Source organism: Andrena cerasifolii, chromosome 12 (assembly GCF_050908995.1).
Source record: "Andrena cerasifolii isolate SP2316 chromosome 12, iyAndCera1_principal, whole genome shotgun sequence".
Taxonomy (NCBI): Eukaryota; Metazoa; Arthropoda; class Insecta; order Hymenoptera; family Andrenidae; genus Andrena; species Andrena cerasifolii.
Window position 1 is genome coordinate 6,535,957 of NC_135129.1, and position 14,316 is coordinate 6,550,272.

At 42.0% G+C, this 14,316-nt stretch overlaps 1 protein-coding gene across 2 annotated transcripts in view; it reads left to right on the forward strand.

Moving 5' to 3' along the window:
- Irsp53 (Insulin receptor substrate 53 kDa) overlaps positions 1-14,316 on the forward strand; it is a 202,918-nt gene that overhangs the window by 156,785 nt on the left and 31,817 nt on the right. For both annotated transcript variants that reach the window (XM_076824776.1, XM_076824777.1), the window contains exon 5: positions 12,449-12,510. In XM_076824776.1, coding sequence (XP_076680891.1) covers positions 12,449-12,510 — 62 coding nt within the window. The remainder of the gene's footprint in view (positions 1-12,448; positions 12,511-14,316) is intronic.

Here is a 14,316-nt window from a genome sequence, read left to right on the forward strand (position 1 = left end):
TCTGATTTATTTTTCTACTTTCTGACAGTCATCCCTCATTCCCAGCATAAACTCTTCCTCCAGCATTTGCTTTCAATGTCGCAGCCTCCAGTTTCGCGTTCCTTCGCCTTTTATGTTTCGAGAAGTCAATTAAAACGTTCCCGACTATCGCTACTTTGCAGCCAGGCGCTATGGCGGAGACGTGCATTCCGGGTGATTCGTTAATTAAGTGTCCCAGAGACGTTTCGTGTTTACGCGCCATTCGGGACCCCTGCATTTCGTTCTCCCTGTTTTGCTTACCTCGTCTCCACCCGCCATCAGACAGTCGGGTAATTTTGTTTGTCTTCAACTTTAGTTTTCGCGAGGGGTAAAGTCCTTTCGAATTCGATCTTAATTAGTGGCACCAGGGACCACATCAAACGGGGCGGGAAGTGGGATTACCCTAACGATGGAAAAACTGTTTGACTTGCTGTTCGATAGGGAACTTTTCGATGTACCTGTCTCCGTGAAACTCCTTGGCAATGATAAACGATGCTGTAAGCTAGGAATATGGGTAATCTTATGTTTTACTGGTTTGTCAATGATATTTTGAAACTTGTGGGTAAGTGAGTTCTGTAAACTCAGGGTGGTGCATACGTTGAGGGGTGAAAAGTTGTCATCTTCGTATTTTTTATGCTTGTATAGTAGGATGGAGTGAAAAAAAACTTTTTTTTCGATAATCAAATTGTAATAGTGCGGACAAGTTGCCTACTTGGCCCAATAAAACGTGTAAAAAATTTCAGCTCGATCAGATAATTTCTTGTGTGCACCGAAGCCCTTAACTTTCAAAATTTTAGTATAAAACTTAAGAAAGTTGAACTTTCTTCAGCTGGTGGATTCTACTATCGTTCCGAAACCAGCCACGGATGTTTCTTTGCATCATTTACGCAGCAAATATAGTCCTGGGTAAAAAAAAAAGGTAGAATCCACCAGCTGAAGAAAGTTCAACTTTCTTAAGTTTTGTACTAAAATTTTGAAAGTTAAGGCCTTTGGTGCACACAGAAGAAATTATCTGATCGAGCTGAAATTTTTTACACGTTTTATTGGGCCAAGTAGGCAACTTTTCCGCACTATTAGAATTTGATTATCGAAAAAAAGTTTTTTTCACTCCACCCTACTGTTTAACGAAGAGACGCAGAAATTTCGAACGCCTCTTGAAAGGCCTGCGCCTCTTATTTGCACCTTTAAGGCGATGCCTTTGAAGCTGAAATTCAGAATACCTCTTTTCGCTTCATGTTCTCCTGATAGCTGGGCCAAAATCTGGCGAAAATTTTCAGAATGCACAAAATTGGGCTTTGTAACAGGAGAACATGCCGTCGAAAGAGGTGGCACTAAGTAATGTCTTCGGAGAGAGAATCGAGGATGCCTTCGAAGCTGAAATTCAGAATACCTCTTTTCGCTTCATGTTCTCCTGATAGCTGGGCCAAAATCTGGCGAAAATTTTCAGAATGCACAAAATTGGGCTTTGTAACAGGAGAACATGCCGTCGAAAGAGGTGGCACTAAGTAATGTCTTCGGAGAGAGAATCGAGGATGCCTTCGAAGCTGAAATTCAGAATACCTCTTTTCGCTTCATGTTCTCCTGATAGCTGGGCCAAAATCTGGCGAAAATTTTCAGAATGCACAAAATTGGGCTTTGTAACAGGAGAACATGCCGTCGAAAGAGGTGGCACTAAGTAATGTCTTCGGAGAGAGAATCGAGGATGCCTTCGAAGCTGAAATTCAGAATACCTCTTTTCGCTTCATGTTCTCCTGATAGCTGGGCCAAAATCTGGCGAAAATTTTCAGAATGCACAAAATTGGGCTTTGTAACAGGAGAACATGCCGTCGAAAGAGGTGGCACTAAGTAATGTCTTCGGAGAGAGAATCGAGGATGCCTTCGAAGCTGAAATTCAGAATACCTCTTTTCGCTTCATGTTCTCCTGATAGCTGGGCCAAAATCTGGCGAAAATTTTCAGAATGCACAAAATTGGGCTTTGTAACAGGAGAACATGCCGTCGAAAGAGGTGGCACTAAGTAATGTCTTCGGAGAGAGAATCGAGGATGCCTTCGAAGCTGAAATTCAGAATACCTCTTTTCGCTTCATGTTCTCCTGATAGCTGGGCCAAAATCTGGCGAAAATTTTCAGAATGCACAAAATTGGGCTTTGTAACAGGAGAACATGCCGTCGAAAGAGGTGGCACTAAGTAACGTCTCCGGAGAGCAAATCAAAGAGCGAGAAGTGGCGCAGATGTTTCGAGACAGTGACTGTTTATTGGATACCACGGTTTGGTTTCTGGAAAATAAAGTAAATTTTAGGTACCCAAGATTTATTCTCTTTGCAGGAAATGTTCATGGTTGGTATTGAATCATTTTTATGTCTGATCACCTGCGAATTCTCTGAAATTGCTGTTCTTGAATATGCAAATTTGTTTAGGATTCAGTTGGAGCGTAGGTATTTTGTGTAATATAAAATGAGAGTTGTAGTACACGAGACTTTCTTTACGAACTTCACGCCGTCCAATTTATCGTTCCAATTTGAATAATCCTTTGAAATACGATCTTCTGATAATTATAGTTTCATGGTGGCACGTATTGTCACCTAATTGACAGTACTTGCCAATCCGTGTTAATTTTGCCATCGAGACACTAGCTCCTGTATGGAACTTGCTTCACTTTGTGCAGTTATGCAACAGTTTCGCTCTATTTATCCTCAATCTAATTTACGTGGGATTACATTAATTAAATTCGAAGATGCTAAGAGGATAGCGAAGGTAGACTCCTTTCAAGATTAATGACTAATCCTCTTAAACAGTTCCTGAACTATGCGCGCCCAAGCATTGAATATTGCACGTGCACCTTAAACACGAATACTTCGACTAGAGGAATTGCACAGCCATGTTAATTATCAGTTCTTGCGAATACTCCTCTTGCTACAGAACAATACGTTTGTGTCTTAAAACATAATATTGTGAATTTCATCGTGCTAGCTCAACATTAGAATATTTTCCTCCGAGTTTGGTACCATGTAATCTACAAAATATTCTACAAATCCCACAAACTGAGCGGGGAAATAACTTATCACATCAAAACTCCATATTCGAGAATAATTCAGCAATTTTACTAATTCATAAATACGGTAATAAATTGAAGAATTTTGCCAATTCATAAATATACCAGCATCTGCGAAGACAGCTGTTGTTGCACCAAAGGCATCGATTAATTAAAATACAACGTCGAATTGTAGCCAAGGTAGCGAAGAAGAGAAAGGAACCAGCTCTCAGGGCAATCGACCAAGAGCTTTTTCCAAGCGACGGCACAAGATCGTTCAATTTGCAAGAAAGTGGCAAGAAGGGCAGAGGGAGAGACGTTACAATAGTCTGCTAGTCAAACGGAATGGACAATTTCGAATCAAAGAGGGCGGAAGGAAAGAGTTGCAAGACCGAAGGCGGCCGCAAGCAGCCAATATTGAACCACTGTGGATAAACAGAAGTCGCCTTCTATTTTCTCGTTTTATACCCCCGGCTTATCGATAAACACGAAATCCATGATACAGGAAAATGGGGTACATGGCCAATGGGGGGTAAACAAGTTATGGAAACTGAATCCACTTGGAATATTCGAGGGAAAACTAAAGAAGATCAACTTTCTCTTACAGGGGGAGTGCACAATTGTTCGGCTCATTGATTTGATTCAAATTTTGCATACTGTTAGTTAATTATGTATTAAACGCATCATCCGTAATATCTAAAACTATGCAAGGAGATAGAGCTCAAATGTTTGTCTTTTACAATTAAGCTGGAGTGGCAACAGGAGTTTTAATAACTTTTAATTAGTTTTACTATAACTTATAAAGGAACTGAAACTCGATTTTCTCCCAAAATTCTGAATAATGCACCCTATGCATTTTAATACATTATTATAAACGATGTGGAGTAATTATATGCAATAGACGCTCGTGCACTCTTCCTATTAAACTTTATTTAATCTTCTTTTAATCGAGTGCAAGGAAATTCGTTTGTTGAACGAATTCTACGCAGGACAGGTCGAAGGTTTTAGGTTTTGTTAGAGGTTACAAAATTGCTCGTAGGCGTTTCCCATAAGCAAGAAGAATTGCAGCGTCGTTTAATGACAAATTCGCGCGTAAGACAGGAAGGAAATTCGATGGAACGACGGCGAACAGCGGAATTGATGGCCGCTAGGTACTTTAGTGGATCCTCGGGCGCAAAAATTTATGCTGCGCATTGAACGCCCTGTACTTGTCTCTTCAGGGGCAAACGCGATACACCCTGGACATCAAGTATTCAATGACGACCCTAGATTTACAGACACCTGCGTTCTCTTACTTACGACGCTTTAAATTTGCTTGTTTTCGTCTCTACCTTATGTGAATGTAAGCTGCTTCATTTTCTCCCTAGTAACTTGGGAGGAAATTATCATGTAGGTAGGAAACATTATGATGCGATTGTATTGCCCTTTTATATCTGAATGAAATAAATAGCATGTTCCTTATAATGAGACATGGGGAATTGTTAAATTTATACAATACTTATACAGTGTTCAATATTGTGATCATACTATTCTTCGTTTTCTCTTTCTGCAATATTTCACTTATAAGTATTATATTAAATTAAGGGGAACAATAAACCAAGTGCGGTTTAAAAAATCGAAATTTTATGCTTTTTACATTCATTCAACTGTTTAAGAACGTATCTCCAAATCTGCGCTTCAGAATAATTCCAAAACTGGTCAAACCTACAGAACATCGCCCCATCCTAACCCTGGATCCACAAAAACCACGCAATGGGTAAAACGACTCTGAAAAGTATCTCCTACTGCTCACAGTCCAGAAATACGCAGGTCACCAGGAAAGTCAAACCTCGGACGTTGAAAAGCTTGACGTTACCGATGAAGTTCGTTCAGGGACTCGTTCCTAACGGAAGTTCCGTGCTGTCCAGTCGAGGACATCTGGGTGTCCAAGCTTGGACCGAGACACGGTCGCTCTAGGGACATCAAATATTCAGCCGCGCTCCTCCCTTTTATAGGCCCGCTCTTCCCTCCTTTTACGGCGTCTTAAATTCCTCTTGCGCATTTTTTACGGGTCGCCAAGTCACGTGCAACGCTATGTTTTACGTGACCATTCCGCAAAGTCGCGGGGAACGGCCACCGGGGCGGGGAGGGTGGTCTTAAGCGCTGCCTCCTGGACGAATATGTTTATGATCTTGGCTCGAGGAACACCGGAAGCCCCAGCGGAGGAGAGAAACTGACAAAACCGTGCCGCTTACCCTTGACTCGTTACTCTTTCATATTTATTCTCTCGCGTAGGGCCAGGGGTGTTAGGGGGTGTCATTCGGGAAAACACGACGGGACAGTGCAGGCTCCACGAATTTTTTCACTCGCCTCGCTGCTCCGTGCCTGAATTCTGGAATGCAGTGGGGTAATTAAGCGCGGTAAATGCCCTTGATGGGTGGATTTGAAAAGGAAATGTGGCTGTATTACCGAAACACGTACTTCGGGCGTGATTCTACGTGCAGGAACAATGATTTTTTGTGGCAGAGTGATGTAGTTGTGGAGTTTTAGATTGTGGAAATTACTTTTTCTTTGGTTATGAAGTTGTAGGGTTGTAGGAATTTAGAGGGAACGATATTTAACATATAACATATGTATATTTTAATATTCTTTTAATGGGCCCTAATTTCTAAATAGTCTATGTGAAAAGTGACACAGTCTTGTGCTTAAATATCAGAGGAAGTATATTCTTAACGCACTGCATATTTACATACATATATATACACACTGTATAAAGGTCTGGGTTTTACCGACGAGACTGTATCGTTTGTGTCCTCGTAGAGAGAATTTGCTATTTCGATATGCAGTGGTGTAGACGTCTGATCACAGTCTCCCTTATTCCTGAGCGTTTCACTTGCACAAGGACTATTGAGTTTCCCTCAAGAGATGCCGTTGGAACAGAATGTTTTCTAATCGGATGAAACTTCCTGCTCCTTGAGAGAACTGTATTCGTTTTATGCAGATGTTAAAGGACTGACATGCGAAAAAGTGCTGGTAAGAGTAATCATGGATAATATTACAATAACGTTTACAAAGTGATTTTTCCAAAATTCCGCATCTCTTGCATGATACTTGAAGCAAGTACAACAGGTGCTTGAAACCTGACATCACTCATACGATTAACCAATTCCATTTTCCTTAATCAATTCTCAAAGACTGTAATACAGAACCTTAAACAACATTAAACATTGCACAAAACCTCCCTGAATGTTTTCATAATATCAACTTTACATTACTCTCTATCGCTCCAACACCAAATTAGCAAATCAGACTTGTCCATTCCTAAAAACTGAAGAGTCCTTGCAGGAAACACTCTAATTTTAAGTGCCAAAACCCAAATTTTTCAGGAGACAGAAAAACTTCTTTCCTGACTTCAAATTATTTACGAAATTTCATATCTTTTGATTGCTAAATATGCTCAACTATGCAATAACCCAAACAAATCACAAAATCTTCAATTTTTTCATTAATATACTGTAAATTCATGAAAAAAGGAATTGCACTTGTAGAATACCCTGTATGTGCCACATTTCAGTTGAAAAAAGAAACTGAATGTACCATTCATTTAAGTTTGCAAGCGCTGTAAGTGCCAAACTTGTTTATCTATCCCTTAATTGGCACTTACGGTATTTCCTCCAATGACTCTTCAACACTAGAAAAATACAAAACTAGACAAACTATACACAGTTCATTGGCTGTAAAAGTACACGGTCTCATAAAATCGAATGACCCATGGTGACGCGAAGCGCAATGAACGCAGACACAACATGGAATTTTTTTAACGTTTACCACGCGTGTTGCGCGATAGCATTGTCGATACCGCACCCCCGAATGCACCGATGTTTCGACAAACAGCTACAGGACTACACCTAATCCAATGAACCGTGTCCCGGCGGAAACGCCGTCGTATTTTCCCAGCAAGTTGTCCCGTGGCGGCGCGGCTCTTCTTTGTGTCGATGGCACGAGACCGGAAGCACGGTCGCCGTGAGCTTTTCCCAAGCACGGCCGACTGTCTGGTCGGCTGCCATAGATCCGCTGTTGGTGTTTACGTTGCGCGTTAAACCCCTCGCGCCCGTGCATTAAACCCAAACCCAGCGAAGCCGCACATCGCTAGGCTAAAGCCCCATAAGCATCGTTACGCCGCGTTACACCCACCCTCCCCCCTGCCCCGCGGCTGTCAAAATTACTGACACCTACACGCGCGTCCCCCGTCCCCTGGAAATTTATCTGTACCTGCGCTGCCGATGCGCAACACTCATTTCCGTTCGGGGGATAATGACGTAAATTGACCCCACAGGGGATACGGTCACTTTTCGGGGGACTTCCTTTTCATTGGGTGATCGATACGTAAAGTACAATCGATATTGGTATTGAACTTGAGCTACGAAATGGTTTTGCAGCGGGGAATCTAAAGAACTGTGAAATGGTGAGAGGTAATTGTGAAGGGTGAGGCTGGGAGTGATTTGGCGAATATGTTTGGAGTATTTTTCTTGGGTATTAGATAGGTAGAATCTAATCGATATATCGCACCAGGATGATGAAACGACTTGAGGGTTGGAAGTCTAAAGATAAAATGATTGCTAGAAAATATAAGAGGTGAGGTTGAGCTTTCCCTTCATTTAACCTTTAGAGGATCGGCAAAGCCCCTTTTTGGGTTTTGAGGTTTGGATATTTTCGCTATCTCTGATATTATTATTTGATATTGTTGTTATCACAGAGACTATCGTTTTATACAAAAAAATAAGAAATAAATACATGGACAAAAGAAGAAATAGAAAAAGTGGTACAAAAATTTTCTACTTCTACGTCGTTAGCTATGGGTTAGCTACGAACGACTACCGACTGCATTAATACAAAACACTGCACATACTACACAACATCTGCATCCTCATTTATTCCAACAATATCTAATCTCAGCGAACGTCTGTTACATCATGTTATTTGAAGACTAAACGACGGAAGTCTCTTCCTAAAGGCATCCTAAACGTACGAGGGCCAAGTAACCGCCTCGTTCACGCACATATAGATACACCCCCAGCTTGCTACGTTTCCCTCCCGTTTCTGTGCAGATCAACATGCACAGACGGGCGGGCGCACACAGCCAGGTGAAATATCTATGCAGATGTACGCGTAAACGAGATTCACCATGCGGAGCTTTACGTATGGCGAGGGATTACGATATTGTACGGCTGAGATACGAGGGCGGAACGCTTAGATAGCTCGCCTTCCCTTTGTCTGCGCGATACCACCCTCTTCTGTGCCGCCTATGGCCTCCGCTCGGTGCTCCTTTCTTTCGACCCTCTCGATTTCGGCGCACCTTTCAGCGCGACAGCTCGCTACCAGCGTTTACCTCTTCTTCTCACCTTCGACCTCTGCTCCGTCACTCGATCCTCGACCTTACCCAGCTACCCGATTCAGCTCGCCTTCCCTCGACACGGTTCTCCACCTTGCCGCGACTCGATTCTCAACTTTCCCTCGACACGGTTCCCGGGCCGAGAGTTAATTCGCGGCGCGGCGCCTAGTTCAGCGAGGGTCTGACGAAGCCAGGAATGGTAAGTAGCTGTCGCCGCGTCGGCGTGTATGTTAATGCGGGGGCGGAAAGATCTCGCGGCTTCACGGGCCGCCTCTGATCTCGCGGCTCTGTGTTGGTGGATCTCTGGAGCGCAGACAGCGTCAGCCAACCAGGATGCACCGTCGATTTAATTCCCATGGAGTGATTAATGTACAGAGTGATCCAGGGGGGACGCGTGAATACTTCCGCAGGAGAGCTTGTAGGTAACTTTGAATGCAGAAGGTAGTGCCGATGTGGGACTGCTACTCAATGGTTAGTGGGATATGTGGATCTTGATAGTTGGTTTAAGACGATCAATAACTGAACTCGAAGGAACAGTTTCCGTTCATCTTCAGAAAAATAGTGGTTGCTAGGAATCAAAAGAGGCCCACCCACAACTATAAGGGTGTCATTTAATTTTTATAAGAAATAAATAAGATTACATTATGGCTCACAAATTTATTCTAATTATTACTTCTATTATATTTTCAAGCTGCTAAAAGGTCAATAACGTTTTTAACGTATTGTCTGATGTTTGAGGGGGTCCGTTTGCCGTCGGGCAAGCTGAAAATATTTTTTGCTTATTAACTATTTTATTTTTCTTTAATTTCTGTGACATTTCTCGACGCGTCAGCTGATGTGCTCAACGTAAACACAGGAACTTTTACGCTATCCGTGATCGGCAATTTCGTATGCACCAACCCAATACTAGTTGTTCCTTACTTCACTAATTTTGTCATATATAGTCTGAGAATATTTGAAGTGTAGTGTGTAATACCATCAGTGAGATATTAGGTGTGTCCAGTTTTGATTAAGAAAAGTATCTGCTTTATGCACCGCTAAACTTTGGAGGGGAATGTATGAATGAAAGGAGTAGCAAAAGCTAATTACTGCCACGCGATACTCGTCGCTTACTTTCAAGAAACCTTTTGCTCCAAAAGTTGCAGGAAAGTTGACCTGGTGTATTCGTTACACGGGCGAAGCCCTCTATGATTCATGTGGGGTTAAGCATAACGAGGAGAGGAAATCCCATATGTGGAGAAGTCCCACTGCTTTACCCTCGTTCCACATATATTAACTCTAGAACTGAAGGGGGCTGAGGAGACAAGTCCTTGACATGATTTTGATCTTCCGCATCCTTTTCATCGTACTTTCATGACCCTTACGCGAACGATTTATTTCCATCCATTTTCGTCCCCAATGTTCACATATTCGTTGTAAAATCCATCGCGAATGGAACACTACGAACCTGATTTATGAGAAAGTGAAACAGGAATTGAAATTTTTTACGAGAAGAATATATATCTTAAATATTTACAATTGGAGGAAGTATTATATTTTAGGAATGAAATATATTTTTTTCAGAAGATGAATTACAACTTTTGATATCCGATACGAAAGAGGCATATGCTGAATCATAAATGTTTAATGGTTTCTTTAATGCCATCCCTTGGTGGTGCGTTAGTATCCGTCAGCAACTTTACGTAAACCAAAACGACGATTTTACAACCCTGGTGCTGCATTGAATGTATCCAGGAGTAAAACGACCATCGCGCTGTTATAAAACAGAATATGAAATTTTTACTACTGTATGGGTCCAGTAGTTTTACTTTGAAATATTTGCGCACGGAGAAAATAAATAAAGAGGATGAATCTTGGCTATGCATTATAGCTGACTTTCATGTACAGACAAATGAATACTGTTGGAAGAAGATTCAAAAGCAGATACATTAGTGGAACGACGTATTCTCGAGGAGAAACAACAAAAGAAACGTGGAAATTTAATGTAACTTGCGTTAATGAAACATTTAATTAAAAAGTAAGAAATATTCAAAGGTGATGTTTTCTTTAAACAGCCTTTTCGTAAAAAATTGCTTATGTCAATTTTTGGTTGAAATTGAAGGAAATATATTGCGATTTTTCTGAATATGCAAATTACCAATCGTGTGTTCAGTAGTTTCGGAAAATTCGTACACGCTCCATAGTTGCGATTATTATACAATGAATTTTTATGTGACGAAAGTTTTCACAGATGAAGGTCCAATCATCAGCTAGACACAGAAGTTCGTGAATTTTATTACAGATACCTTAATAAACTAATTTAAACTTAGGGTTGATTGACGTTCATCTAACTTAATTAAAACTTTAATTAGTCGATCAAACTTGAGAATATTTTGCCCCTCTTCATTCTTTCCTCTTATCCAGCGATGTACGATTTCTCGCTTACGCTTAATCGCGAATCCACTGCCACCAGCATGAATTCGCGTCGGCGCCAGCGTTTCTATTCCGGTATTTGTCTTTAAGTATGTAACGGTGAAATTGTAATTAACAAGTTCCAAATTATCTGATAACTGATTAACTGAGCGTGGTCTCATAAAGGTCCATTATTAGTGATACAGTTAATAAGTGCTGTAGAATTCTATACCCTTCGTTTTCACTTTACAGGTTATTAAATTTCATCGGGTAAATGATTATGCGAAAGAATGTGAAATTAGACTATGTTTGAAGTAAAATTTGAATTTCTGCAGAAGAGTCCGCTGAAGTGTATTATTTTTATAATATCTAATAGAATTCTTGAATATAAACCTCGAATAAAAATCCTTTCTGTTCAGTTGTGTTAATGAAAAAATTGAAAATATTTACAGTGGTTATTTTATGAAGTAGTGGTCCCTTGCGATTGAACGAATGCTGTAGAAAATTTTCGAGTACTGAAGTCGCCCTAATGTTAGTACAATGTGCAAAATATGTATCAGATAAGGATACATTCATAGTAAAAATTAGAAAGGGGCAGTTCCCTATGTAAGCACAAGTCGAAATTACATACTAAATTCTCGATAAGTATAAAATCTAAATTATACTAAATCCACTGAATTTTCAACATAAAACACCAAAAAATTATTCTGCGGTCCTTATAAAAATTCAGCTCTGTGCCTACCAAGAAACAGCCATGAAAGCATCATAAGTTTTCATTTAAACCCCTCGAACCATGAAAACTGCAAAGAAAACACACCACAAGCACATCGTGCGCCCTTACAACCGAAGTTCTCCAATATACAAGAAACTTAAATCGGCCCCCTAACACTGAAAATCCCCAAGATCATTAATTAACGCAGTCCTTGCAGCGTACCAAAAGCGATAAATACAAAATTAACCCCAAACGCAGTCCAAACAAGAGAACTTACCTATTTCTCGAATATGTTCTAGCACATATAATATAAGTCTCTCACGACCTCCCGCGGCACTAAATCTTCCCTCGTCGAAACCGCCCCTGAAATTATTCCCACACGTTGGAACTTCTAACCGCGTTTCGTTCGCGAATGCATACACGCGTAACGTATCGAGCAAACGCGGTATGTTTCTTGGAGAGCCGAGGGACCTCTTTCGGGCAGAAGTATCGCGGCAAGGAGCGTCCAGGAAACGGCAGGAAAGTTTCGGCGAGACCAGCCAGGAACACGAAAGTTTTGTCAAACTCCAGCAGCCCCCCTCGTCGCGGCTTTCCAAGAGCGTCGCGATCGTGGTTTGCTGCGTGCTTTTTTCCCCCCTTTGTCGCGGCTCTTTCGGGAGCTTTCGGGGGGCTTTCCACGGAGGAAAGTCACTCGAAAATCAGCCCCAGACCGCTGGAACGCGGTGCCACCAACTCTCGCGGTCGCTCGCTCTCCCCTTTCTTTCTCTCACCCCTGGCCCTGGATTAAAGTATCGACGACACCAGCCACGTCTGAATAATTCAGCGCGAAAGTTTCAACCGCGAAAGCTCTCCTGGGTTTGACGCGAATCCTAGGCCTCCGTAGCCGGGGACTGTTTGAAAACGATCGAAATACGCTTTGTGTTGCAGGGCTGGCGCTGATGAAGATCGTCGAGGTCTATAAGGAGATCCAGGAGCAGGAAATGAATATCGTGAGTACCTTGACTTTATTTGGTAGACTGCCTGCCGATGGCGTTTGTTTGGTGCTTTCAAAGCGTTGCCAGTGGAACGTTTTGCTGGGGATTTGGGGCCTTTGTGTGTGAGACATTTCGTGGGCCACGAGTGATACTTCTCATGTATGTATTCACTTGGGTCATAGTGGTGCTTCGAAGGAGATGGGGGAACGTAGGATGTTTAAATATGTTTAAAATGGGAAAGTGTCTTGTTTATAAAGGACCATCTGGTTGTTGTGGATTTCGATTTGTAAAATACCTTCGTTGATATTTAAAAACCTTTACAACTGGTACAAGTCTTATGGTACAATCGCAGGTTTATTTTCTACACACTCAGGCGTTAATGCAGGATACAATACACACTGTCGCTAAAAAGTTTGGAATCACTCTGTGAATTAAGGGAAGCAGGGATTTTCTCGTTGAATAAATTAATTTCAGTAACGTTCTTGCGAAATGAGATATTAGTAAACTTATTTATTCGAATAAATGATAAAGAATAGAATAAAAATCGACAAGAGATTCCTAACTTTTTGCCAGGGGTATAAGTAAGCTAATATAATACAAATTTATATTTTCTTTTTGTTTAATTATTTAGTGAACACTGTTTCCCATTGTTTATATTTAGTACAGATATAACCAAGTAGACACGATAAATCCTCTCCCTAGGTGGAGACAGAGTTCCTTATCCTTGAGTACCTACAGCCGCCAAAGTATATTTCCCTCGATAAATTGCATCGAGCATTGCAGCGAGGCCGGGAAATCAAACCTGAATACTTCATAAGAACGATACACAGGGGGTTTAGGGTTTCGTAACGAGCTTAGGTGGCCGACCGATCCCAAGGAAGGCGTCAAGGAGGACCGCGAATAAATCGTCTCGCGGCGGGCCCTGGACTGTTGGCGTTCGAATTATTTAAATAAACGACCGCGGCTGACGCAATTAAAATCGAGGGGGAGATTTATGCGGGGCGCGCGGGAAACAGAAATGCGCGGGGCCAGTGAATTCGGGACGGGGGCGAACTTCCAACCCCGTTGGAATATTAATTGGAAAGTTAAAAGAGAGTTTTGATCATTTAGCTCGTCTCTTTCTCCCTTGTTCCCCCCCGCCCCTCTTCCTCTAATCACAGACTTTGTCCTACCCTCTATCTCGATCCCTTTCTCGCTGCCTGCCTCTCTCGTCCTTTCAACGCGTCCTCGTCGCTCCCGCGCGGTTCCAGCGTCTCTTTTTCTATCCGTCGTCTAGAAACACATGAAAATCTCTTTGATCCTTGCGCGACCCTCGGTTGCCCCAGGGGTGAGATTACACACCTGCAGACGTTCCCTTTTGAGGGTGAAAATTCGTTCTGGCCATAACGACATGTTATTACGATTCCCGTCCCGCGGACAGCGATACGCAGTGGTGTATTTTGAAAATCGCGTCCTGCGGGGGAACGTCCACCGAGGAGTTTGGACACCGACGTGGTGTAAGAGTCCGTCGGTGGGAAGAGGCTCCAGTTAATTAAGAAATTTTATCCCGTGAGCATTTTCTTTGAGCCCGCCACACTGGCCCCGTATCGCTGCGTGCAGTGTTATTTAGAAAATTCTCTCTATTTTGTTCGTGGCGTTGCTAGGGCGACATGTTATATGGAAATAGCATGGGGCAGGTTCGCGTGAGAACTGATGAATCTTTCATGGAGTACGTGCTTGTCAAACATGGGCATTTGTGTATGAAAGCACATTGTTCTTCTCAGACTGTGTGGTTCGTATAATTTCGTAGAAAATTGGGAAAGCATCTCGTAGTCTTTTTGT